This window comes from Diabrotica undecimpunctata, chromosome 2 (genome assembly GCF_040954645.1).
Source record: "Diabrotica undecimpunctata isolate CICGRU chromosome 2, icDiaUnde3, whole genome shotgun sequence".
Lineage (NCBI taxonomy): Eukaryota > Metazoa > Arthropoda > Insecta > Coleoptera > Chrysomelidae > Diabrotica > Diabrotica undecimpunctata.
Window position 1 is genome coordinate 1551983 of NC_092804.1, and position 27178 is coordinate 1579160.

The window sequence follows — 27178 nt, forward strand, 5'->3', positions numbered from 1 at the left end:
GCATACAAAAACACATCGTTTAAATTTTCTATTATAATTCTTCTTGAGTGCTTTCCAATTAAATATTTCAATATTATAAACAAAGTAGGTAAAATATAATATAATAATATATTAATATTATATTATAATTATCATTACAATTATAACTAAGAATATATAATAATTTTTGTAATTAATATTATAAAAATTTAAATATGAGTACTTTTGTAATTATTTAATAATTACTAAAAAAAACAGCCGCGCACTATATCTTAACAAAATTATCAAAACCTACCAATCTGAGCTTTATACTATATTTCTTACCACAACTATACTTTCTCATTAAAGTATTTCTTGACACTGAGTCAACAAGAGTTACAACAAAGAATTTGCAGCTTGCATATCGAAGAAGTATTTTTGATAAAATACCTCTTATTTATAAAGGAATATTAATAATGTGTCACAAAACGATAAAAGAAAAATAGGTAAATATTAGGAAAAGTCAATAAATACCAACACGTTATCTTCAATGAGTAAAAAGATATATTATTAAAAGTCATATTACGATCAAATGGCCGCTTTAGTCTTTCTAGTTAAAAATTAATTTAATATTTCAATATACAGTTTTAATATATTGTTTTTTTTTCTAAAATGACTCTATAAACTTTACTTGCATGTTTCAATTAAAAGTCAATTTTATTTTAATTTTCAGCAATCTAATTATATTGTTTCATAAATTATTAGCTCAAAAAATAAATCAGAATTCGCAAGCAACTAAACAATCTCACTAAACAAGTTAATGCGTACTTATCAAATACAAAGCATGTTTTTAATCTAACTCTATATACAAAGTTTGCAAACTATATTATAATTAAAATATAAAATTGTACTTTTTAACATAGCAATTGTGCCGTCATCGCCGGCAAACTTATTTGTCTGACGTCAAATCGAAACAACTGTACAATTTTTCTTTAGGTTTGACCAATTACCCGATAGACCCACGGAGCTATAAAATGTTTACACTTCAAGTTTAGTCAGGAGATTGGCTAATTGATAAATTACCAATTAAGAGATATGCTATTAATTATTCAGTAGGTATTTGCGTTGGAAATATTGGACCAGATCGTGCGATGAACTGAATATAACCGCAAATTTAAGTTATTGGCGTAGGAAGTACGGGTCTCAAATTATACAGTGGGTGATCACATTGTTAGATGCATCTGGTAAAGTAAAACTAAAATTTTTTCTTCTTAGAATGTTTGACGCATTCGCCAAACTTTTAAAAATTTGTAGTGCGATTTAAGAAATAACTTAAATTTAAAATAATTTAAAAGCTCTTAAAAGTGAGTTACGTGAATTTTAATAGATATAAGGTACCGAATTATTTCTTTAAACGTAAAAATTTTTATAAATACATATATAGCATACATCTCCAAAACAGACGCAAATCTTCTGCTCGTCTTCGAAAGGAAGATACTAAGAAGAATAATGGGCGCATTCTGTGAGAATGGTATTTGGAGAAGGCGATATAATTTCGAATTGTACGAGAAGTATAAAAAAATAGTAAATGGTAGAGATGTAATATCCTTCATAAAAATAGGTAGGCTTAGATGGGCTGGACATGTGTCAAGAGCAAATGAAAATTACCCACCCAGACGAACTCTATTATCGGTCCCAGTGGGAAATAGGAGTAGAGGCAGACCACGACTGAGATGGAGGGACGGTGTGGACGAGGACGCAAGAAAAATCGGCGCGGCAAATTGGCAACGGTTGGCGATGAACAGAAACGACTGGCGAAATAGACTGGGGAAGGTCAAGGCTCAACTAGAGCTGTAGCACCACTGATGATGATGATATATAGCATACATAATAATCATTAAGAATGAACAAGGACAACTAAAAGAAAGTCTAATATATAGTGAAGTCGTTTTACCCTGTCGTATTTCGGATTAACGCCCGAAAAATAATTTATGACTGTAGTTACAGCCACTCTGTTATGCTTTCCCTTTTCTACCTGCTTTGTGGTACCAAAAATCTTACTGATCGGCTGTAGTACTTGAGGATAAATCAGCGCTACCAAAACAATTTTTTATAAATCGTGAAAAAACGCAAATTGAATGCTTTGTGATGATAATTTATTGAAAAAACTTTTATAATTTTATTTCAAATAAAATTGTCTCGAGGAGTGCTTCCATTCCTTGCGGTCGCATAACTGGATAATTTTAGTTGTGATATTTGCAAAAATAGTAAACAGTCTGCGGAGTCGAGGCTCTCCATTGACCGGACTCATCGGCCAATGACCGACGCGCCCTGCCACCGAGGCCCCACCCCCTCGTGTATATATTCAGAGAGCTCCGAAAAATCTCGCTATTAGTATTCAACGATAGCCAACTTCCGGTACAACCGGAAGTGCTGAAAGAATGCAAATATTTAAAAAATGAAGAATGCTTTGCATAACTCATTATTCCAAGTTTGCAGAAACAAGTGACGACCAGAACTTTGAAAACTTACCAAAACTTACTTTGATAACCAACATGTTGCGTGAATGACCCTGTATATTTCATACTCAATGTTTATCAATTTACATTATGATATTTAATTATTATAAAACATAATACAACTACATACTAACGAATACAATATCCATCATAATGTATACACAAAAAACTTTTGGTCTCTGAATTTCTTGGGAGTCAATTTTTTTGTTGAAACACACTGCATAGTGAATAAAATTACAGATATTAACGATAGAAAGTTGTAAAACTGTAACCCTGTATAAATAATTTAATTATATTATTAATGTATAAGTAATTTGCATAGAAATTTTTAATTTTCTGTTCAAACCAATTTATTAATGCACAAAAATTTGCGCATTAAAAACGTCATACTTTAAACTGTAATGGTCAATTTTGACGTTACAACCTTTATAAAAGCTATTTCGTATTGAGTCAACGGCGGCATTACTTTCAGCAGAGAATTGTTGAAAGCGGAATAAAGCGCATATCACATACCATTTCCGACTAGAAAACCCTTAATTTTCTTAATAGTCTCGTAGTCACGTATATTCCTACTAAGTACAACTCCAATAAAGGGTCTATCGTCTAATGTCTTTCTTAAGTTCTATTTTCGAAGATTAAAACGTCTTTTGGTAAACGTGCCGCCCCGTCTGCCTCATTCTCACACATAACTTCATCCCTTACAGATGGTATAGCTGCAGTACTTCGGTAAAATTTTATTTCGACATTTTTGGGGATGGCGATTTTACTAAACTATAAATATGTTTGTTAGGATAGGTTTATATACTTAATGTAAACCTCTAGAAAAATGTTAGTCAATAATTTTACAAAATCGTAAAAAGACGTAAATTTATCATAGAAAAAAATATATATTTTTGTTTTTTGTAGTTCTTTATAAAAAAAAACATTTGAGAACGAGTTTTCAATGTGTCTTTAGTAAGTTGTCGTTCCATTGCTTTGGTGGTCTTTCTACTGATCGTCTTCCTTTTGGGAGACCGTCTCTTACCGTTTTTATTACTCTATTTGTTGTCATTCAGCTCATATGGTCGTTCCATTCTACTCTTCTATTTTTCTTACCCAGTTCTTGATGTTCTTCACCTTGCATCTACATATATCTCGTATATCTCGTATATCTGTACTTCTAGCTCTCTCCAATAGTGTCTTAACATCAATGTTTCTAATAGTTTTTATCTAATTCTCTCTGTCTGCTGTTCTGTGTTAAGTGCGGGAATTCATTCAGCACATTTATTTCATACCACTAAAAAACTTTCTGCAAACCATTTTGTCGTACTTGTCCTGTAAATTTTTTATTTTCCATTATATTGCGCTTAAAAATCTTACACTGCTTCTATTTCTATGGATGTTAAACCTTTTTCTAGAAAGATCATCGTCGTCGACTGCGGTCATTATTGCCTTTAAAGTCATCCATTAGTTTTAGAATGACTGCCGATCATTTTCATTCATAAAAATCATGGAAAACTTCATCTCAACTCTATGATTAAGCCATTAAGCAATTCGTTAAAATGATTCGCCCATCAGTTTAGTATCTGTTCTTTTTTACCAATTACAGCACCATTATTATTTTTAGACGCTGTTAGCCTGAGTTTTAATTATTTTCCACAACCGTTATGTTTTGGTAGAGTATTATTAATAAGATCAGAGAAAACATCTAATAGAAAATAAATAGAAGAGCAAAAGTTGGATGAATGGCAACATACTGCAACTCATGGAAGAAAGAAGAAAATCAAAGAATAACAAAAGAATGTACAACAATATTCAAAGACAAATAAGAACCGAAATACAAAAGACCAAAGAAATTTGGTTTAAAACACAGTATAAAGAGTTAGTGGAATTAAAATACGATACATTTTATATGGATAAAATGGTAAAATAAGCAAATGGTCTTCAAAAATCCAACACAGCTATGGTCTGTTTCTTAACCAGGAGGAGTAATTCAAATTTTCCGCGTTGTAATGCTTGTTTGTAATTGGTCCAACCGCAGGCAAGTTTACTCCACTAAATTATGACATTTTGACACTAATGAAATTTGTGAAATTTTAAAATTCAAAATTTATATCGACGATTTTTTGTTTTCTGCGTTATTCCTTACATTTTTAGATATTTCGTTTATATTTATATAAAAAACAGATCTTTTCAGAACTATTTAGCGATATATTAGTGTTATTAAGATAATAATATGGATTAGATGCCAAGTACTAGTGGTAATTATTCCTCTCCACTTAAAAAATGCCGTGTAGATTTGGGTCATTTATCTTCAAATGAGAAACAATGCATTATAACCATGTATAAACAACTCAAAATTGATAATTCTGGAATGAAAATAACAGCCACGGTAGCAAAAATAAAACAGGCAACAGGTTAGTTTTGCAGAATAGTTATTGTTAAAATCAAGACTTACTAAAGTAATGTGCCAATTTTATTAGCACAATACTTTAGCTTGTATTAGAATATAAGCAGACTGGAACAGTAATATTGTAAAATTCCATTGGATTTTACATATCATTTTATCACGAATATATCGCTTTCGTATACGTTCCGGACGATTTTCTTCTACAATGTGATAAATAAACTCTAAAAATTCTTTAACTTCTTCATAACAGTCCAACATTTTTTTATTGTAATTAGAAATACTAAACAATATATATTGGAAGTTAATTTGAAAAATTATTATTAAACCATAAACAATCAAAGTTATGTTAGAATCAACGTGTGAAGATGTCCGATACTGATTACTGGATTACCGCAAGGCCGAGATAATCAACAAAAAAAAAAGATGTATTTGGTGACTTTTCTAGTAACTTTCTTGGGTGTGAATCTGTCTTTTTAGTTTACTCCTCCTGGTTAAAAAACAAAGTATAGCAAACTGCAAGATCAACAGAAGAACATCATAACAGATAAAAATCAAGAAATATGCATATAGACCAAATACATACAAGAACTCTTTGATGATGATAGGTCTGAACAACCTTCGTTCTATATATGTGATGACAACTTATTAATCACATCAGCTGAAGTGAAAAAAGCACTATCACAACTAAAAGATGGCAAAGCTCCTGGACCTGATAACGCATATGCTGAACTGATAAAGCTTATGGAAAAATAAAGATAAAATCCGTATCCTGCAATGATTTCCGGACCATCAGCTTAATGAGCCACATTTTAAAGTTATTTCTGAAAATTATACATTAAAGGATATATAGACTATGCGAAGAAAAAATCAGCCGTACACAATTTGGTTTTCGGAACGTTGAAGACGCAACGTCTTCAACGATATAGAGATGTGAATTGCGATTATAATGCATGCTTCATTGATTACCATAAAGCGTTCGATAGAGTTAAACACGATAAGCTGATGGATATATTAACAAATATTGGAATAAACACCTGTAATATAAGAATTATAAGCAATCTTAACTGGAATCAAATATCGTTGATCCGTACAAAGGCAGGAGAATCCGATGATATCAAAATCAAACGTGGGGTTCAACAGAGATGTTTACTATTACCCTTGCTGTTCAAAATATACTCTGAGGAAATCTTTCAAGAAGTAGTAGAGGATGTTGAAGCCGGAATTCGAGTTAACGGAGATAGTATCAATAACATCAGATATGCGGATGATACGGTGGTATTCGCTGAAAGTTATGAAGCCCTAAATGAGTTAATGAATAGAATCACAGAAGTGAGTCAGAGATCTTTTACTGAACATGAAGAAAACAAAATGTATAATGATCTCTAAGAAGAAACAGCAAATTAAAAGAATCAGTGTGAATGGTCAACCAATAGAAAGAGTGAAAACATACACGTATCTTGGTACGAATGTCAATGAAAATTGAAATTATTCCCTAGACATAAAGTGTAGGATAGAGAAAGCAATATCTGCATTTCAAAAAATTGATAAGCTATTCGAATGCCATGATTTATCAGTACCCATGAAAATAAGGTTTTTATGGGTACATAGACTCTACCTGCAAGAAAAATAAGGTTTTCGAAATGTGACTTTATCGTCGAATCGTGAAGATATCCTACGGCGACCACGTTACTAACCAGGACATTTTGTTAAGAATGCAAAAAGGAAAAGAGTTGTTTGCCACAATAAAAACAGCTAAAATCGAATACCTCGGTCACATCATGAGGAACAGCGAAAGATATGCTTTGCTGCAATTAATTCTACAAGGAAAAGTAGAAGGAAAACGAAGGAAGGCGAAGGATTTCATGGCTAAAAAATCTACGTACGTGCTTCAACACAACAACCAAAAATCTTGTCAGAGCCGCAGTTTGCAAAATACAGATTACCATGATGATCGCCAACATCCGAAACGGATAGGCACTACAAGAAGAAGAGAAGAGTGAACTCTCAGTAAGTCTTCTCTATTAATAATCTCGTTTAGGACGTTTTTGTACTGCATTTTCTTTTTCCTTTATAACCATTTTTATTTGTCGAAGTTTTTCATCATCTTTTAGATTTAATCCAGCTCTGAGATGCTGCAGTCTCTTATATGTTTTATTTTTTTGTGGTATAATAGATCTATATTCTCCTTAGAACCAATCTTTGTTTTTTTTGCCTTATTAGATTTTAATCGACTTCTTAAAACGTAGTAATAAAAGTCTATATTAGCACCTCTATATGCTGTTACATATACCCAATACATCGGAGAAATATCGAGTATCAATAAGTACACACTCAATTTATTTTTTTTTATCTGACGACTAGTGATTACCACTTGTCTTTATGAATAATGTTGTGGGAGAAACATTACTTACGACCACCATTCCCAATAATATTGTGAGTTCAATTAGGCGTAAACCGTTTTAATTGCTGACCGCATAAAGACTATGCTCATCGATTGTTGGTCAGTAAATTATCTCTTCACCTACTTTTTTTAGCGTTAAAATCGCCAATAGTAATTTTTATGTCATTTTTTTGTCATTGTCTATAAGTGCTTTCCAGTTTCTTGTAAAATAGATCCTTCTCCTCGTCTTCTTTATCTTCAGTGGGAGACTGGATATTCATGATAATATAGTTGAAGAACCTGTCCCTTATTTCTTTTGACTGTTTTTTTTATTTCTCTTTTCTTTATATGGTTAAACTTTATGTACGTGGAATATCTTTGATGCTTTAAGGGACAAATTTTCTAAGGACTTCATACTACACCTTTTTAAAAAAATATACTAATAACTTATAATAAAATAAATAAATATATTCGTTATTTACAAAAATATAAACACACAATATATACACACTACTTTCAAGCTTTCTTAATTGTCCCATTACTGTGCAAATTGTCTCTAACCAAGTTAAAATTTTCATCTATATCCACAAAAAACGTCTTCAATTTTCCCTGCTTTCCCTTGACTTGTATATTCCCCCTTTCGGTACACTTATATCCGAGCTTCTGTATGACTTCGGCGGTATGCTCCAATACTTGTATTCGGTCTGGTATACCAGTGCTGTCCATTCTTGATGCCATGTTAACTGGGTCGCCCCAAATATCATATAAGGGTTTTTTGCTACCGACGACACCCGCTGCAATTGGTCCGTGGCTTATACCTAGAATCAAATGATAAAAATAAATCAAACAACAAAATTTTTATTGGTAAACGACATAGAAAAAAATTCAAAAATAATGAAATTTTACTCTAGGAAGATATATTGGTGGTCTAAAAATCATGAACATGCGATAAAAAATGCAAAAACTATAACTGTTGACGCAGATGAAACACCAACTAAGGTAATCAAGCTGGTAGACAAAGAAAATATAAAAGTGGTAGTAACACTTTTTAGTGCTAGATACACAAGTGGTAGATACACACACACTAGTGGTAGATACACAATTTGGTTTTCGCTAAGGCCTAGGAACGCGTGAAGCTCTTTTTTCACTTAATATACTGATACAAAGATGCCTGGACGTCAATCAAGATATATACATATGTTTTATAAAGAACGACATAAACAATTAATGAATGTCCTGAAATCAAAGAAGATTGACTACAACGACCTCAGGATCATATCAAATTTAAACTATAAACAGCGAGCAAAAGTACGTGTTAACGAACAGCTGTCAGAAGAAATTGAAATAAGATGTGGAGTGAGACAGAGATGCGTTTTTTCGCCAATTCTTTTTAATGCCTACTCCGAAGAGATCCTGAAAAACGCTCTTGAGGGTGAAACAGCTTAAATAAAGGTAAATGGAGTTCCCATTAACAACATTAGATATGCGGACGACACTGTGGTCTTAGCCAAAAATATTGAAGATCTTTGGAGACTGGTGACCAGAATAGCCGAGTATGGAAAAGAGTATGGTCTAACAATGAATGTCAAGAAGACGAAATTTATAAGAATATCGAAAACTCAAAGAAATAACGAGAACCTTCTAATAAACGGAACCAACGTCGAACAAGTGGACTAATAGGCATATCTGGGAACAGTGAATAACATCACAAATAATTACAATCAGGAGATCAAAATCAGAATAGAAAAGGCTAGAGTAAAATTTTAACAAAATGAGAAGAGTGCTATGTACAAGGGATTTAAAATTGGACCTAAGAGTTAGGTTGGCGACGTGCTATGTTTTTTCGACTTTATTTGATGAAATGGAATCTTGGACCTTAAATGCGACATCAATAAAAAAACTGGAATCATTCGAGCTGTGGGTGTATAGAAGGATTCTAAAAATATCTTGAACAGAACACGTCACAAACAAAGAGGTTCTGAGGAGGATGCATTAAGAAATAGAAATTTTAAATATAAATAAAACAAGAAAATTGGAATATCTCGGACATATTACACGTGGAGAGAAATACACCTTGCTCCATTTGATTATGCAGGCACAGATCTAAGGAAAGAGAAGCAAAGGGAGGCATAGAATGTCATGGCTGCGCAACCTGAGAGAGTGGTACGGATGTACATCAAATGAACTTTTCAGAGCAGCCGTCTCAAAAGTCCGAATAGCTTTGATGATTGCCGACCTCCGCCGCGGAGATGGCACTTGAAGAAGAAGTAACACTTTTTATTGTAATATCGCTCTTACCCCGAGCATAATGACTTCCACAGCACTTTAATGATTTTATGAAATCAATCATTGATTGATCTGTACTTGAATCATTGGATTTTATCCCTTCTCCACCTCGCTTTCCACGAGGACATTCTCCTGACTCTTTTAAAGCTTCAGTGTATCGATTTAATATTTTTAAAGAAAATTTTGTGATCGACAGGAATATAAAGATCCACACACTTAATAAAACACCATTTTTCTGTCATGTATGAAGTATTTTGTAACTGTTCGAGATCGTGGATTTGTTTTTTTTTTTAGACCTATGTTGCTTAGACTCTTGATTTAAAAAGTATTTGAATACGAAGTTGTTCTAATCAGCCGCAGTCTTATGTGAGTACATTTTATCATAAAAGCTAGTTACATTATTAGGAGTCAATTGATATGCCTTACAAACATCGCCTTTATAAGTACAAACAATGCGAGGATCTGGATGAGTTTCTTTACTATTTCTTGCGAATTTCTTGAGATTTTTGTCCCGCAGATCTTCATTTCTCTCGCTTCCTCTTCTTGGCACAATTAATGTCGTTTACAGATACTGAAAAATTATTTGTTACAGAATCTAAACTCATTTTATACTTATAACATACGTTTTCGATTGCTCACTTGTTTCACCTCAAACAGTCAACATACCTTACCAAAAACTCACAGCAAATAGATGCTGACAGCTGAAATCAAGTATACTATACAGATTTGTAATTTTTATAGTATACTTGACTTAGGCTGTTATGGCATGAATTGTTTTTTTCTAATATTAGAAATGATGTTCTAGAATTAGATCCAACTAAAACCTCAAAATGTGAAAAAAAATGACTTAAACCCTTTTGGAATCCACCTCTTTAATTGTTTTCAATTTGCATTTATCACAATTTTTAAAATATACATGTTCGAGTATCGATAAATTAGCCCAATTAAGACGTCTTTAAGAATACTTTACAGCAGAATTAGACCCAAATGTGAAGAAACTCTTAAACAAACATTGTTTGGTTTTAGAAATGCACTTTTTAATCAAAAATAAAGATATTTTTCAAAATTTTTTTTATTTACTTCTAAATCTTTCATATAAAACACTTTACTTACCAATCCTTAATCGTGAATTTTGCAGATATTGCCTGTTAACATCCTTTAACTTTTTAAACATATCAGACGCAAAGCAGAGCAACGTATACATACTTGAGCTAGTTTGGTGTCGTTCACCGTCCGATGTTTGTCTATCAGTAAAGAGTCCACAGGCGACCATGTAAGTCCATTTGGCAATTTTTATTTTTTCTATATTATGATACTGTTCTCTGTTAGTGAGCTGGAAAAGTAAAAAATATATTACACTTCAATAAATAGAAATCAATAAAGCTGCAATGGATGATGAGGTTTGAGCTGAGATGTTAAAGGAGGGTGAGACGGTAACAAAAAATAAAGTGGTAAATATTTTTAATAGATGCCAAATAGAAGACGTTAGCCCAGACGAATAGGGAATAGAATTGGTCACATTGGTATACAAAAAAGGTGATCTATACCATTTGGAAAATGATCGACCGATAAATCTCCCGTTCTAAAAATGCAAGCTTTTTATAGGAATAACATCAAATATACTAAAAAGAAAATTTAAGCTATACCAACTATATCCAGTTCAACTCAGGAATCATAGGATTAAACGTTTAATGTTCTTTTAAAGAAAAAGCAGAAGTAAGTAAGTTATGATTAAAGTTACAAAAAACAGAAATATGTAAAAAATATATACAAGAACAATATACTTTATAACATAAGGACAAACAGAATTCCAAATCGCTGTTAGTGTGGTTTAATTATCATTGATAAATGATTAAAATAAAAGTGACCAGCATATTCACGTAGTTGCCACATAAATAGCTCACAAGAAAAGAGAACTTAAAAAGTAATTTAAAGTGCTAACGAATATTCCCACCAACAAACAATCAAGATGCTATTTTGGGCTCAATGTCCTCCTTAAATCCACAATTATATCAAGAAATACAAAAATAGATCAATAATACGCTCAGTCCTAACATATGGTTTAGAGACCTGAACTCTAACAAAAATTAATAAAAACATGTTAGGATATTTCGAAAGAAAAGTACTAAGGCAAATCTATGGAGCAGTAAATGACAATGGAGTGTGGAGAAGACGATACAACTTCGAACTTTATAGAATATACCAGGAACCAAATATCGTAAAACTATATTAAGATAGGACGTCTGAGGTGGATAGGGCATGTAATGTGGATGGAACAAAATGACCCAGCTAGAAAATCGCTTCTTAATATACCCAGTGGTCAGAGAAGAAGAGGAATACCCAGAACCTTGAGGTCTGGGTATTTCTCTTGAATCTGAGATAAACAGGAGATTAGTATTTGTATATTTTTAACAAAAATTTAGTTCTTTTAAAATTGTAGTAGCTTCTTCAGTAAATATGCTGCAAAAAGTAGGAATTTATATAGTATCTTTAATATCTGTTGCTGCGGCATAGCCATTTTCGGTTTTGATGCATCGCAATACAAGGCTAGGACGACACGGTATACGGAAACGTAGTTAGCGCCACGGAGGAAAGAAATTTTATTTTCTTAGTCCTTATTTTCTAGTGATGTTGACGATCACATTGACCTATCTTATTCTATTCACAGTAGCTCGAAATAGAACAGTTGACATTAGACCAGTCCACTTCCTAAGATTATCCAGCCAGAATATACGTGTACGTCCAAGGCCTCTCCTTCCCTCCATCTTGCCCTGTAGAATCAACTGTAAACGTTGGTATTTACTATTAGGTACGCATAATGTGGCCGAATTTAAGCTCCGCAAAAAAAATATTCTATAGAAACTATTAAATTGATTGAACTTTTTTCTTACATAATAGTTTGGAGTATTTTTCTTTGGTTTTTTTGTTAATTTTTGTGCTATTCATTGGATAATTTACTAGATATGTATTATAAGTAGAAGTATTCATTTTCCAGGGAGGTTCAGTTGACTATGTAGATAGCGGGTATATCATCAAATTTGTGTTATATCCATAATTCATTAAGTTCTTTAAAGGTTAAATATCTTTATTGTCTGTTACTTTTGTAGGGGAATCTGTATGTATATAGGAGCAGGTAGTTATGATTGTTATTATTTCTATACAGTTTAGTAGCGTATCTTAGTATGATATGTTGTCTTCTTACAAACAAAGTTGATTCGTTTAGTAAGTTTAAAGACTTGCCACTGGACTAGTATGAAAGGCACTCAGTACAAGTCTTTAAGTAGCATATTACTACGAATAAGTAACTGATATACATAAAGCAGAGTATGTAGTTAGGTAAGTATAAAAAAAGACCCTATAAAAAAACCCTATGAAAATTTCAAAAATAACGAAATTAAAAAGGCTTACAAATACCTAAAAAAGATACAAAGTGGATATAAACCTCAAACAAGCCTATATAAAGATGAAAGTGGGCAAATATTCAGTGACCAACAGAAAGTCTCAGAAACCTGAAAACATTTTTTTCAGACCCTACTTGGTACACAAGTAGACACGGAAGATGAAATGGGTACGAACGAAGTAGAAGAGAATGAGGTAGAGAATGGAGTAGAAGCTCCAACTATAGAGGCAGTTCTCAAAGTTTTTAAGTCCCAGAAAAACAATAAAACCCCGAAAGTTGACGAAATACCAGCAGAATTGTATAAGGTGGGTGGCAATTACCTATACATCCACGCGCTTATCAAAGACATATGGCAAGAAGAGAAAATACGACAACTTGAAACAAGTAAAGTATTCCCGATCTATCAAAAAGAAGACAAACTCCAGTGCAAAAACCAGCGGCTTCAACCACTAGCAGAAAATATTATTGGAAACTATCAGACGGGCTTCCGATGGGGAAGATTGACACCGAATCAAATATTTACAGTCAAACAGATCTTGAGTAAATCATAAAAACCTTTATGGACATTATTGTTCACAACATGTTTGTAGACTTTAAACAGGCATACGACTCAGTCAAAAGAAACAAACTCTACCATATATTGGCTAAATTGACAATATCGCACAAGCTAATTAGACTTATTAAAGCCATGGTGGATGAAAATTAGGCATGTGTACGATTTCAAAATTACCGGATAGACTTTTTCAAAATTTTGCAGGAACTAAAGCAAAACCTGGCACTGAAGTATGGGGTTAGGCAAATGCAAACTGGACGAGGAAACCTACTAATCAACCGAACGGTTCAACCGGTTGCTTATGCCGATGATATTAATATTATGAGTAAAGTATCAACAGGAGCACAGGAAACATACGCAGAATTAAAAATGCAAACAAAAAGGTTAGGTCTGGAAAATAACGCAAAAAAAACAAAAATATTGATAGGGACAAGAAGAAATATAATCCCACAAAACATAATACATGAAGATGACATTGAAACGGTTGGAAAGTTTACATACCTGGGAGTAGAAATATATGCCGACGGATCAGAAGATGGAAAAATACGGAAGAGAATAACGCAGGCAAACAGAACATATTTTGTCCTCTCCCATATATTTCAGTCTAAAAATGTCCACCGACCAATAGCATGCTATGGCAGTAAAGCATGCGTCCTGAAAGAAATATCCAGAAGCAAACTCGATACATTCGAAAGAAAAGTACTGAGGAGAATACTAGAACCTGTGAAGAAAAACGGAATCTTTAGAAGTCAATACAACAACGAGCTTAATCACCTTTATAAGGAAGCACCACTGTCAGACTTCATTAGAATACAAAGATTGCAATGGGTCGGACATGTGATAAGAATGGGAGAAAATAGGCTACCAAAAGAAGCGCTGGGAAGACACAGTAAACAGCGACGCACAAGACCTTTTAGTATATGGAGGTTTATTTGTAGCTAACAGGTTACAACTATTTTTTAATATGATCTGTCTATTTCAAGTAACTTTTAAGTCTCAACCCTAAAATTTCTGTAAAATTTACTTAACCAAACACTATTTAGAATGGAGGTAGATTTGCTAGTGGTATTTTATTTTTATCGCATATAATAAAATAGGTCTTTTTACTGGAAACAGCAAAACCAATTTTTTGGGATTATATTTTCAGTTTGTAGAGAAATAACTGAAGGACTTTTATAACTAGAAGGATATTACAACTTCTAGTGGAAACTTTTATATCGTTAGCATATAAATTTGCTTTTATTGGTAACTTTATTCATTGTACAATATAATTGATAGTAATAAAAGCAACAGAACATTATTTGTTAGTCGTTGAATTCATCTAATACTAGTTGAAATTGTTTTGAGTAATAATTGCCGATAAATGAAGGTACTTGTTTACTTTTCCAATTATATTAACAATAGAAATATACTAACCACGTCGAACTTCAGTATATAAGCGTTCATTAACGTTAAAAATTCCTTCTCGTCTAAAATTTGCTGCAATTCATCCTCGGTTATAATTGATGCGAACATAACAGCCACATTATCATGCTCTTCGAAATACAATTCTTTTTGTTCTCGGCTCACATCCAGATACAGATTCGCTGAAACAACGGGAAAGGGTTTTATTTCTGACCGGTGATTTCGTTAATTAAAATTTAGATTACGTAATAGATTTCCTGAATTATTAACATAGATTATATGAGTATTCGCTAAAGATCAAATGGAAAAATATATATCCAACAAAAAGGAAAAGAAGGAAAGGCATATTTGTATCTGTTATATAAACTTTTTGTTAGTAAAGTTGTACGATTTTAGGTTATTAGTTTTTAAATATAAATAGGACGATACTTGTTAGAATAAGTATCTGTAAATAATATGAAAAATAGTTTTCTACACTTCTAAATTTCTTTTTTTTTTGCTTATCTCGTAACACATTTTTAGTACACAAAAAGGCATAAAGGGATAAAATCGGGATCGTACTTTGTACTGAAATCCGACGTTTTACTAGAAAGATCGTTATAATTTCAAATAGTAACCTGTATCAAATAGAAAATTATTTTAAGAGGCGTCCAATTTCTTGTTTTTTAACCTTTCAGTTTGTCTAGGAGACCGGTGGGAGTCAATAACGGTCAATTCTAAAGACAATCGGAAGCTTTTGAGTTTCTCTGACTATGGACCTTGTGTTGATGCCCGAACTGTAAGTTTGTAATTTGTAAAACCGGTGCAGTGGACCGTGTGCATCTAGAGAAGTGATAGAATTTTGTAACTTGTAAGTAATTGTTTTTTTATAACTTTTTGGAACAACAAAATTTATATGCCATGACCACACACTTCAAGAAACCAACAAATCGAAAATGGACGTGGATATCTCCCAATAAAATGACGAAAAATGAGATCGATTACTTCTTGCGTGGGTACAAAGACATTTTTGAAGATATTACTGCTCTCAATCGATTCACAATTGGCAGCAATCATGAACAGACGAAAACCAGTAGAAACAGGCCACATAATTATTGTAATCAGATAGATCAAACTAAAATGCGACAGAAGAGAGATGAGTACAGAGAAGTCTTAAGAAAAGAATTTGTAGAACATTATCAACAAGAATATTCCGACATGAACACAATTAATAAAGAAATAAAACGAAAGCTCTTGAAAGCAGGACTGACTGTTGCAAAGAAAACGAAAAATAAATAAAACAAAATAAGTGATGGAACAAAACGGTTTATGGAAAAGAGACGCATATTTCTAAGCGAAGAAAAGCGAAACACCGACGGTGTCAAAGAATTGAATAAACAAATAAAGAAGGGAGTAAAGGAAGATTTAAGGATCTACAATGAAAACAAGGTAGAAAAAATAATAGAAAAGAAACGAGGCCTGAAATGCTTAAAATCAAACTTTGGAAAGCCTATAATAATCGCATTAAAGGATAAAGATGAGAAAGCAATAAGAGACAAGAACGAAATCCTAAAAGTTACTTAAACATTGTACCGTAATTTATATTCCTTAAACAAGAATCCAAATAACACAGCAAAGAAAGATCTTAAAAAAAAGATAAAAAATGTCAACTCAGAAATACTCCCTAACATAGAATCTTTCGAAATGAAACAAGCTATGGCACAACTAAATATAAATGGAATACTTGTAGAAATGTTGAAAGAGGGGAGTGAAATTATTGTCGAAGAATTGAAAATTTTTTTAACAAATGTCTTCACAGAGGAGAAGTTCCAGATAATTGGAATACAAGTTTGACAATACTTTTCTTTAAAAAAGGAGACAGAAGAGATCTGAAGAACTGTAATCCAATCTCCCTACTATCCCAAATGTACAAACTGTTTATACCAATCAACAGAGGGGTTCGCCAGGGAGATGTTATCTCACCAAAGCTATTTACAATTGGACTGGAAGACGTGTTCAAAGACATTAATTGGGCAGATAAAGGAATAAATGTTAATGGAAGAAAACTGAGTCATTTGGGATACTCTGATGACATTTTAATATTCGCTACAAGTTTTGAAGAACTACAGACTATGATGACGCAACTATTTCAAGCTTCGGAAAAAGTAGGTCTTAAGATAAACTTGGAAAAAACAAAAATAATGCCAAATACACCAAAGAACATGTCTACCCGGGACAAATAATGAAAGTTAACAAAGAAAATTAAACTGCTGAAATTACCAGAAGAATAAGGAACATCATGAGATTTAGAAATTTACTAAGGTATATGAAAACTGATGATATCAATTCAGGGCATGATAGAGTTAGTTTGGATAAATTATCGCCAATAAGAGATCTTATTACCAAGTGGAACGAAAACCATAAAAAATGTTTCTCTCATTCGCAATACGTAACCGTGGACAAAAAGTTGGAGGCTTTTAGAGGACGGTGCTCGTTCCAACAGTACATACCAAGCAAATTCAATAGATGCGGTATAAAAATATTTGCACTCTCTGATGCAAAGTTATTTTACACCAGTGCCAGTAACATGGAAGTATACGTTGGCAAAAACCAAGTGGATGATCCATACTCTCTAGACACTAGTACCAAGACAGGGGCGGAACGGGTCTGTCAACATGTCTACGGATCTAAGAGAAATGTTACCACCGATACAGCAGATGTTGATACAGCAGCGTTGATCTTGGTATAATGGTTTAACTGTCTTGGGAACAATAAAAGTAGATAAAAGAGAAATTCCTACATATTTCTCTAACAATCAAGGACGACCTATTGGCTCTAGTACATTTGGGTTTGGTTCAAGAGGATCATATAAACCAAAAAAAAAACAAAAACGTTCTGTTGTATTCCACTATGCACCATAGGGACGACGTTGATCCTATAACTGGAAAACCAAAAATCATATTAGCATAAAACAGCACAAAGAGCGGTGTTGCTACCGTAGATAAATTTTGCGCACAATATGATATGGCACATTGTAGTAGAAGATGGCCTATGGTCGTTTTGTATAGCCGTTTAAATGTTACAGCAATAAATTCCTTTATTTATTATATATTTACAATTGTAACATACCAAATTTCACAAAAACCCTACGACAAGTTTTGACAAATTTAGCCTTATATACTATAACCAGAAGAATCGAAGCCAAAATGTCTATATACCCAAGACAATAAGGATTCGACTTAAGGAGATCTGTCATTTGGATGAAGATATCGTGCCAGTTCATAGAACTCCGAGAGCAATTGGGAGTTATGGTGACTGTGGATGGAAAAAGAATCGAGAAACGAAATATTTTTGTTCGATTTATAAAAAGTATCTTAGTTTAGAACATTTAAATCCAATTTGCAATGACTGTAACAATATTCCGGCTTAATTTTATTATGTTTTTGCCATCTCTTATATTTTTTTATGATAAGTCTTAGTGAAATAATGTTTTAGTTTTGTTTAAAATAGTTATTAATAAATATAAATTATAATTAAATAAATAAATTAGTAAAAAAGAGAATAAACCAAACTATTACAAAAATTGTGGAATATTTTTTGTGCTACGTAAATAAACATTTTAAATAAACAAAGTATGTCCATATTAATAAATAATGTCAAAAAAACTACAAACAATAAAATATTTTATTAAAATTTAAACAAAATGCATCTAGAGGACTATTTTTATGGCCGGTGTAGTAGACCGTGTTCGACTACTGATACACAAAATTAAACCGCGTCTACTGAAAAGTTAAAACCAAAATTGACCTGTCATTCCTATTTTTTATATTATTTACGAAAGTAAAGTTGTTAAAAAGTTAAATATTTTCAAATAATTATCACCCTATACTTTAAGTATAGTTATTTAAGTCATCTAAATATAAATACGTACCTACATGCTTTGGCAAAATGTTTACTAACAAATTCTCGTTGACTTTTTGTAATAAATTTGCCTCGTCTTGTTCGCATTTGAATTTTCTATTTAACAGATAATCCAGTCGATTCATGTAATCGGTCTGACGATCTACTAAATGCAGAGTGACAATCAAGAATACCGTTGACATGATATGCGCAACTTGGGGATCGAGAAGGTGGTTGAACGTTTCGCTGTCCTAAAACAAAATTAGAAGTTGGTGGTTTATGAGATGTGGTTACAAGTGTCACAAAAGATGTGATTATTAAGTCAACTGTAATTAAAAGGCATTTTGATATTGTAGATGCTTGATTTACAAGTAGTCCAGGACATGATAGTAAAAATAGTAGAGAAGCTCATATTATTTCATTTGTATTAATTCGCATTAAAATTTGTCGGTAAGCTCAAAAAACCCTCTACTTGAAAATAAACACTGTGGCAATACGTGTTATTACTTTGTATGGTCCAAATTTATATAAACTAACAGTAAAACTTATACAAGATAGAAATAACGCTAAAATAGTTTAAACAAAGATTGTTTGATACTATAAAATATTATTTACCAATTTTATGTGCCAATCTTTCAAAATTATTCTTCATTATGACTAGTGAAAAAAATATTATTTTACTGATATTTTTAATTAAATTGATATTACAATGCAATATAATTAATATAGTTAATATTATTAAAATGTTATTGTTTCATAAGCTGGCTTCAAAGGCAGAAGAACCGTGGAAGCGATCAACGGCATAGAGATGAGGAAGAAAGATTGGGACAAGATTAAAGATCCGGATTAAATAAGTGCTAGTAGAATCAAGTGCCTATGTTTGCAGCGTAATTTAATTGCAAAGTAAGCACCCCAATCGGATCTTCGGGAGGAACAGTTACAAGTATAACAAAAAGAATTAAAATGCAAAGAAGATATCAGACTAGACACATGGAATATGAAAACCATGGCACAGGAAGGTAAAATCCATAATATAATATAAAAAATGGCACACATAAAATTAAATATTCTGGGAAAAAGCGAAATGCATTGACCAGATTCAGGAACCGCAAATATATGGAACAGATAATGGCAAACAGTAGATGTCGGCATTATATTGACAAAAGAAGTGGAAAAATCTGTTTACAACTTCAAACAAGACCAATCGACATTAATAGAATTCAAGTGTATGCACCTACAACAAAAGGAACAGAGAAAGAGGTAAAAGAACTATTATAATAGTAATAATCAAGTCGTGAAAAGGTTGAAAAGGCAAGACCTAATGTTGGGGCCAGCAAAACATCAACTGCAATGGACCATTTGAACTATCAAACCGGAATAATCGGAGACGTACATTGGAGATTTTTGCGTAATCAAATTAATTAGTAATAATGAACTCCTGGTTTAAGCTACACCCAAGGAAATTGTACACCTATAAATCTTCACAGGATTCTGTGGGAAGGATTGCAAGAAATCAGATTGATTACATGCTAGTAAATAAGAGGTATTGAAACAGCTGTACAGCTGTCAAAACATACCCAGGGCAGACATAAATTCTGATCATGTACCAGTTGTAGGTAATTTCAAATTCAGAATGAAGAAGCATACAAGTAAGTCGATGAAGAAGTATGATGTTACAAAGGTGGTAAAATGCAGAAATTCAGGAACTATGGAGAAAAGTTTGAGTAGATAAAAGAAAGAAAAAATAGAGGAGTATCAGAGTCGATATGATAACTTAAATGTCCATCGAAAGGTGAAGGAAATAGCTGAAAAGTTCCGAAAATGCAACGGCGGAAAAATAACAGAGGATGAAGGTAATCTGGCCCTAACCAAAAAAGATAAAAAGAAAGTATGGGAAGAATACTTGGAGAAACTTTTCCACGACTTAAGAACAATACAAGAACCCACCATTGAAAAAAATTCAGGTCCCGAAATCCTACCAGAAGAAATAATGGCAGACATATAAGAGTTTAAATGTCGCATCGAAGAGGAAAAAAGTGCATTCTTGACTATTAGCTGTGTATTAAAGAGCCATGACCTCACACTAGAAACAAAAATAGAGCTCTACGTGTACTTAGTGCTTCTGTACGTAGTAGAAACGTGAACATTGAAGACGGAAACTCTATCAAAACTTTAGGCTTTTGAGCTATGGTTATACAGAAGGATCCTGAAGATGCCATGCACAGACACAAGCACCAATGAAGAAGTACTACGGAAGATGAACACAACCACGGATTTGGTCAACATCGTGAAGGGCCGTGAGCTCCAACACTTGGTCATATAATGAGAAATTAAAGTAGATATGAGCTAATACAATGCATTTTGTAAGATAAAATTGAAGTAAAAGGGCTTTAGGACAAAGAAGAATATCTTGGCTTCTTAACCTAAGAAAATGGTAAAGAAAGACCTTAATAGGTCTTTCTCCTGTTATGGGATTATGTCTTTGTAGGAAAGTCATCATAGCCAAAATGCTCGCCAACGTTCAGAATGGACAGGCACCCTAAGAAGTAATTAATTTTGTATTGGAAGTTTTCAACCCTTAGTTTTATTAGTGCAACTCTTAGAAGCCTTCATTATTGTCCAATTATCATATTGTAAGGATGTGCATGAAAATTTGTATTTAAAATAATACAAAATTACAATATTCAAAATAAAACCGTTGTTTCTAGTATTTTCTTAATAATTTTCTCACCTATTAGACTTTCCTAGGACATTAAATAATTATTTGAAAACCAAAATAAGCCAAATCAATTCAGTCGTTCCCGATTTATTATAAAAAAAGTTATAAAAACATAAAATGTCTTTTATTAAACGTCTAAATGATGTTTAAGAAACGAATCAAACGATTTAAAACGTAGAGGTGAAGTCTTATAAAACATTTTGAATTTACAATTAAAAAGGATAAGGGTCATTCATCCAGATAAAAAATATCCTATCTCCTAAGTTGGACCAACAAATACACTTTTACAAAATTTTATTGCAGTCGGTTCAATGGTTATTGAATATTAGCTTGGACGAACATCGCGACACGAGATTTTTATAAATAAAGATATACCTTATAATATCCTTTGCTGATACTGAGCACGCAATAGGCATAGAAGGTGATGGTTATCGTTGCTAATAACAGTTTTATCCAAATAAAGATCCTTAGAAATAAAAACGTCATGATTACAGTCATAGCACATGTTTCTGTCATATGCTAAAAATAAAAAAATATAAAATTATATAGAATCATTCGGTAGTAGTAAAAAACAGCATAATTTTGATTTCGACATGTATAATAGCATAGCTTTTCTGATAGAACATTGGTCGTTGTATATGTTTGTTCAATGCATAAAAATCTTAAATATCGATATCTTTTTTTCTGGGTTAGTAAAGATAGTGATGTTTGTATTTGTAGCTGCATTAGATAAAAGACTCAGTTAAACTCAAGTACAATCTAAATGAAATATATCCAAATAAATAACAAAAATAAAATTAACTTGTGTCTAATATATACAATAAAAATAAAAAGACGAATTCTTGTATATAAAATCGACGGTAAGCCTGCGAATAGCTGATCATTAGTCAGCCTAGGCTAGAAGTAAGATGGACCCAGTCAATTAATACTCGACGCAGACGGAAAACGAACGCGATCGATCAATACTCAAAGATCTGGGTAAGAGCTCTTACGAGATCAATACTTCACATCAAACTCGATTCGTTGTTGTTATCTACAGCGTTTTATACGTTTACCGGTGTTCCGTCTCCATCGTTCATAGATATTAGTGGCAGGTTGTCAGTGGGACTGTGGGCATGCAAAAAGAGGGTCGGTCGCCGGCAAATGATAATGGTTGACAGTTTTTTAAAGTTTTGACAGACAAAGAGAAAAACAAGAAGATACACAAAAGAAAAAACGAAACCACCTAAGTCAGGAACTTATAGAAAACCTTAAGAGAGAAAAATAGTTCAGAGCATTCCCTAAGAAAGTTAACATCAACAGACAAGAATTCAAGGCAATCGCAAGACAATGCAGAAGTCAGAATGGCGACCTACTAACAACAAAGAAAAATGTATTGAATAGTTGGCTAGAATACTTTAACCACGCACTTAATATAGATTAAGAAAAAGAAATCCTAGAAGACGAAGGAGATCAGTTAAGAGAAACAGATGAGAGGGAAGAGGAACCACCAACGATTCTTAAAGTTAAAGATGGGGTTAAAAAGCTAACCAGAAATTAATCACCTAGAATAGATAATCTTCCAGCTGAACTATATAAAGAAGGTGGCCGCCACGATACCATAATGGCATTACAGCAGCTTATAAAAGAAATATGGACACAGAAATCCCTCCGCAATGATTGGAATATTGGAATACTTTGCACCACACACAACAAAGGAGATATCTTTGAATGCTTTAACCACAGAGGAATTACGCTTCTAAATGTCATCATCCTCATCATCCCATAGTTGTCCACTGCTGAATATAGGCCTTCTCGAAAAACCTCCATTCAGATCTATCTTGCGCTGCTGCAATCCAGTTGGTACAAATCCTCTTTATGTCGTCAATCTTCTGTGTGGTCTTTCCAGGTTTCGTCTATCCGCTCTTGGTCTCCACTCCAAGATTTTCTTGGTCCACCTATTATCCTTCATTCTACGTGACATGTCCTGCCCACCTCCATTTAATTTTGGCTATGTGTTTTATGATGTCTTCTACCCCAATTTTTCTACAGATTTCTTCGTTTCTTACCCTATCTCGCTTCTTAATGAAGCGTATAAAATATTTTCCACAGTAATATGTCACCGTATGGTACTCGACAATTCACCAGATTGCAACCCTGAAACAAATTTGGGAAAAACACTGGAATATGGCATTGATACACATCACATATCTATAGACTACAAAGCAGCCTACGACTCTGTGAATAGAAGAGAAATGTTCAAAGCAATAAAAGAGCTAGGAATACCAAATCAGTTGGTAATTTTAACAAAACTAACTCTTAAAAAATTTAAAAGAATGGTACGAATTCAGGGGGATCTGTCTGAACCTTTTAAAACAAATAACGGGCTGCGCCAGGATGACCCTCTCTCCTGTATACTGTTCAATTTGGCTCTGGAAAAATTAATACGTATGTCACAAATCACAACCGCTGGTTCAATATATAATAAATCAGTGCAAATCCTGGCCTATGCTGATGATATCAATATTGTTGAGAGAATTGAAAACGCTGTACCAGAGGCACACGTAGCATTGAAAGAATCAGCTACAAAAATGGGTTTAATAATAAACACCAACAAAACGAAGTATATGAAAATAAGCACGCAACTACAAATCCTAAGATCACATCTTATAGAAAATGACGTCTTCGAAGCAGTGAACAAATTTGTATACCTGAGAGCGCTTTTTAATAATGAAAATAATACTACCGCAGTGATTAACTGCAGAATTTGCACGGCCAACAGATGCTATTTTGGGCTCAATCTCTTCCTTAACTCCACAATTTATATCGAGAAATATAAAAATAAAACTCTACAAAACAATAATACGCCAGTCCTAATATATGGTTTAGAGATCTGGACTCTAACAACAAAAAGTACTGAAAACATATTAGGATGTTTCAAAAGAAAAGTATTAAGGCGAATCTATGGAGCAGTGAATGACAATGGATTGTGGAGAAGACGATAAAACTTCGATTTTTATAGAATATATCAGGAACTTGATATCGTAAAACATATTAAGATAGGACGTCTGAGGTGGATAAGACATGTAATGATAGACTCATTGGTCAGAGAAGAAGGGGAAGGCCCAAGGTTCCTTGATAACATCGATGAAAACATGAGAAATATAAGAATACGTGCTTGGCTGAGAAAGGCGGTAAATAGGGACAACTGGAGAGAAATTATTGGGGAGGCGAGGACCCATGTAGAGTTGTAAATCCAGTTTTATAAACAAAGTATAGATAAGTCCAGTAATGGAATTCTGCAAATTTTCTCTCCAGAATTTTTTATGCAATGTATTAAGTATGTATAGGTTAAAATTAAATATATATTTAGTAAAAATTTCTACCTACCCAAGGAAGCACGCAGTTGAGCATACTTAAATTATAAACATCCTTATAGAATAATATATTTAAAAAACTTGTTTTAAAACTAGTGCTATTATGGATATCAATTTCTTCCTCTAGAGTATCCCTGCATTCCATCTACAACATTAAAATTAAAACCCTTAGTTAGTTGTTTGCCATAAAAATTGGTAGACCAATAATTAGTAATGTAAATTGAAAGTCTTCTATAAATTTACTAAATGGGTATCTCTCGACTTAATAGATAAAAAAAACATACTCACTACATCGCTCATAACGCAGACCAAAAAACTTATGTAGATGAATAAAAAAATGATCAGCCTCACAGAAAAACTATTGGTCATCACACCCGACATCTTGTAGATACCCTTAAATAAAAGATTTCTTGGTCTTTCGTCACCATGTGAAGCTATATATTTGTTGTATAGATATTCAGCCCATGATATTGGAATAAAAATGAAAATAATGGGAGCCGCACTCGCAAGGAAAGGCCACGTGCTAACATCCCATCTGTAAATTTTAAAAAATGTTAGGTTAGTTGTTTTTTATAATGTTTTATAATCATATAATAATAGGTGAGTCTTCCTTTTATAGCATCAAGAAATTTCAAATTTTTACACATGACGACAAAAAAACATATTAAGTGATCTCGTGCAAAAAACACCATAATCATTTTGTAAATTCCATAAAAATGTTTGTAATTTACTGCTAAAAAACTTTGCTGTCGTGCATTTTCAAAATGAAGTAAAGTAACTTATAAGACTGTGATCCTAAAGATGGAAACATTTGTGAGAATGTACTGTTGAACGCTTTTGGCAATGTTAATTGATCTTCCCGAATTGTTTAAACAATCTTTTAATGGATTATTGAAACATATTTTATTAAGAAAATACTGTGAACTTCTCTAAACTTACTAATTCACCTAGATATCTTAATATTTTCATTCCTCTATTCAAACATTATAAAAGTAGATCACTAAACAAAAATGACCAACTCTGTAGCTGGCGTGCATTCAATTTTTAACAACCCTGAACTGACAGTTATCATATTGTATTTTATTTTTTGTTGACAACATTTCACCACCCGAATAAAACCCAATTAAAAAACGTGTCTACGTGGAATGTAGGACACCCTTATATACTTACTGTTTAAGCGTCAGATTCTGAATAATATACACGCAAATTATTAGTGCTGCAGCGCTCAACAAATAGTATTTAAATAATGCATCTGGTATTTTCAAATATTCCATTTCTATTTTAAAGTTATTGAAAAGAAGAAGGACATTTATGTCTTTTACTTTAATGTATTGCCTAAAAAATAAATATTTTATCAGTTCATTCAAATATTCTACTAATTTATTTGTGCACAATAAGCGGCAAATATATTAAACGAACTATAGAAAGGTAAATAAACGACTGGAAAACATCCCAATAAGTTAAAGCAGTAAATTTATTGGACAACTCCACACATCTAAATAGATTAAACATAAGAACTCCTCTTGGCTTACCATTGATAAAATGTGTGTCAAGATTTAAATTTAGTTATTAGTAAAAAACTTACTAGGAGTTAATAGTTATTGGACTTGCTTATCTATTATTTTTAACAACAATACTTAGTGATATTTGTTTGTATGCTCACATATACTTCACACATTTAAAGATAGAAAGTACTTGATTAAAGAATGATCTTACTCTGAATTAAGAATAAACTTACTGGTATTTTGAAAATGAAATCAGATTTATCGATTTTCCCATCTCTTCATTCACATCATTCGTCCTCTCATTATACCTCTTAATATTATTATTCATGAACGCAGTTCTTCTCTTTAAAGTATTCGTACTTCTCCTACTATCACTGGCTCTTTGATTTTGCATTTTGCTCTTTCTGAATATTCTCTCCTCACTGTTGCGATATTTTTGATCATCTATAAAAATTTTAACACTATTTTTTGATGTATCTTCTTCTATGACAGAAGGAACTCTTTGTAGTTGCTGTAACAGAGTTAAGTTGTTTGGATACGACCGTTGTTTCTTAAAGATGGACGGTCTGGTAGTTGGACTGCTAGGACAGCTCTCTGATGTTGGTGATGGAAGTGAGTCCTTTTCTATCTAAAATTATATTAAAATTAATAAAATATTGCAAGTTTACCAAACCAAAGTCTTAAACCTAAATCATCATCATCATCATTGGTGCTACAGCCCTATAAAAGAGCCTCGACCTTCCTAAGTCTATTATGCCAGTCAGTTCTATCAATTGCCAACTGTTGCCAGTTTGCTACGCCTATTTTTCTACTATCCTCATCTACACCAT

General features: G+C 32.7%; 1 protein-coding gene across 3 annotated transcripts in view; it reads right to left on the reverse strand.

Annotated features, from left to right (window-relative positions):
• Positions 1-7693: 7693 nt before the first annotated feature.
• LOC140434037 (adenylate cyclase type 2-like) overlaps positions 7694-27178 on the reverse strand; it is a 53703-nt gene continuing 34218 nt past the window's right edge. For all 3 annotated transcript variants that reach the window (XM_072522022.1, XM_072522023.1, XM_072522021.1), the window contains 9 exons: positions 26582-26976; positions 26014-26178; positions 25132-25378; positions 24857-24988; positions 21863-22006; positions 18800-19019; positions 14902-15071; positions 10646-10865; positions 7694-8064 (listed from right to left, as the gene is read on the reverse strand). In XM_072522022.1, coding sequence (XP_072378123.1) covers positions 7763-8064; positions 10646-10865; positions 14902-15071; positions 18800-19019; positions 21863-22006; positions 24857-24988; positions 25132-25378; positions 26014-26178; positions 26582-26976 — 1995 coding nt within the window. In that variant the 3' untranslated portion in view covers positions 7694-7762. The remainder of the gene's footprint in view (positions 8065-10645; positions 10866-14901; positions 15072-18799; positions 19020-21862; positions 22007-24856; positions 24989-25131; positions 25379-26013; positions 26179-26581; positions 26977-27178) is intronic.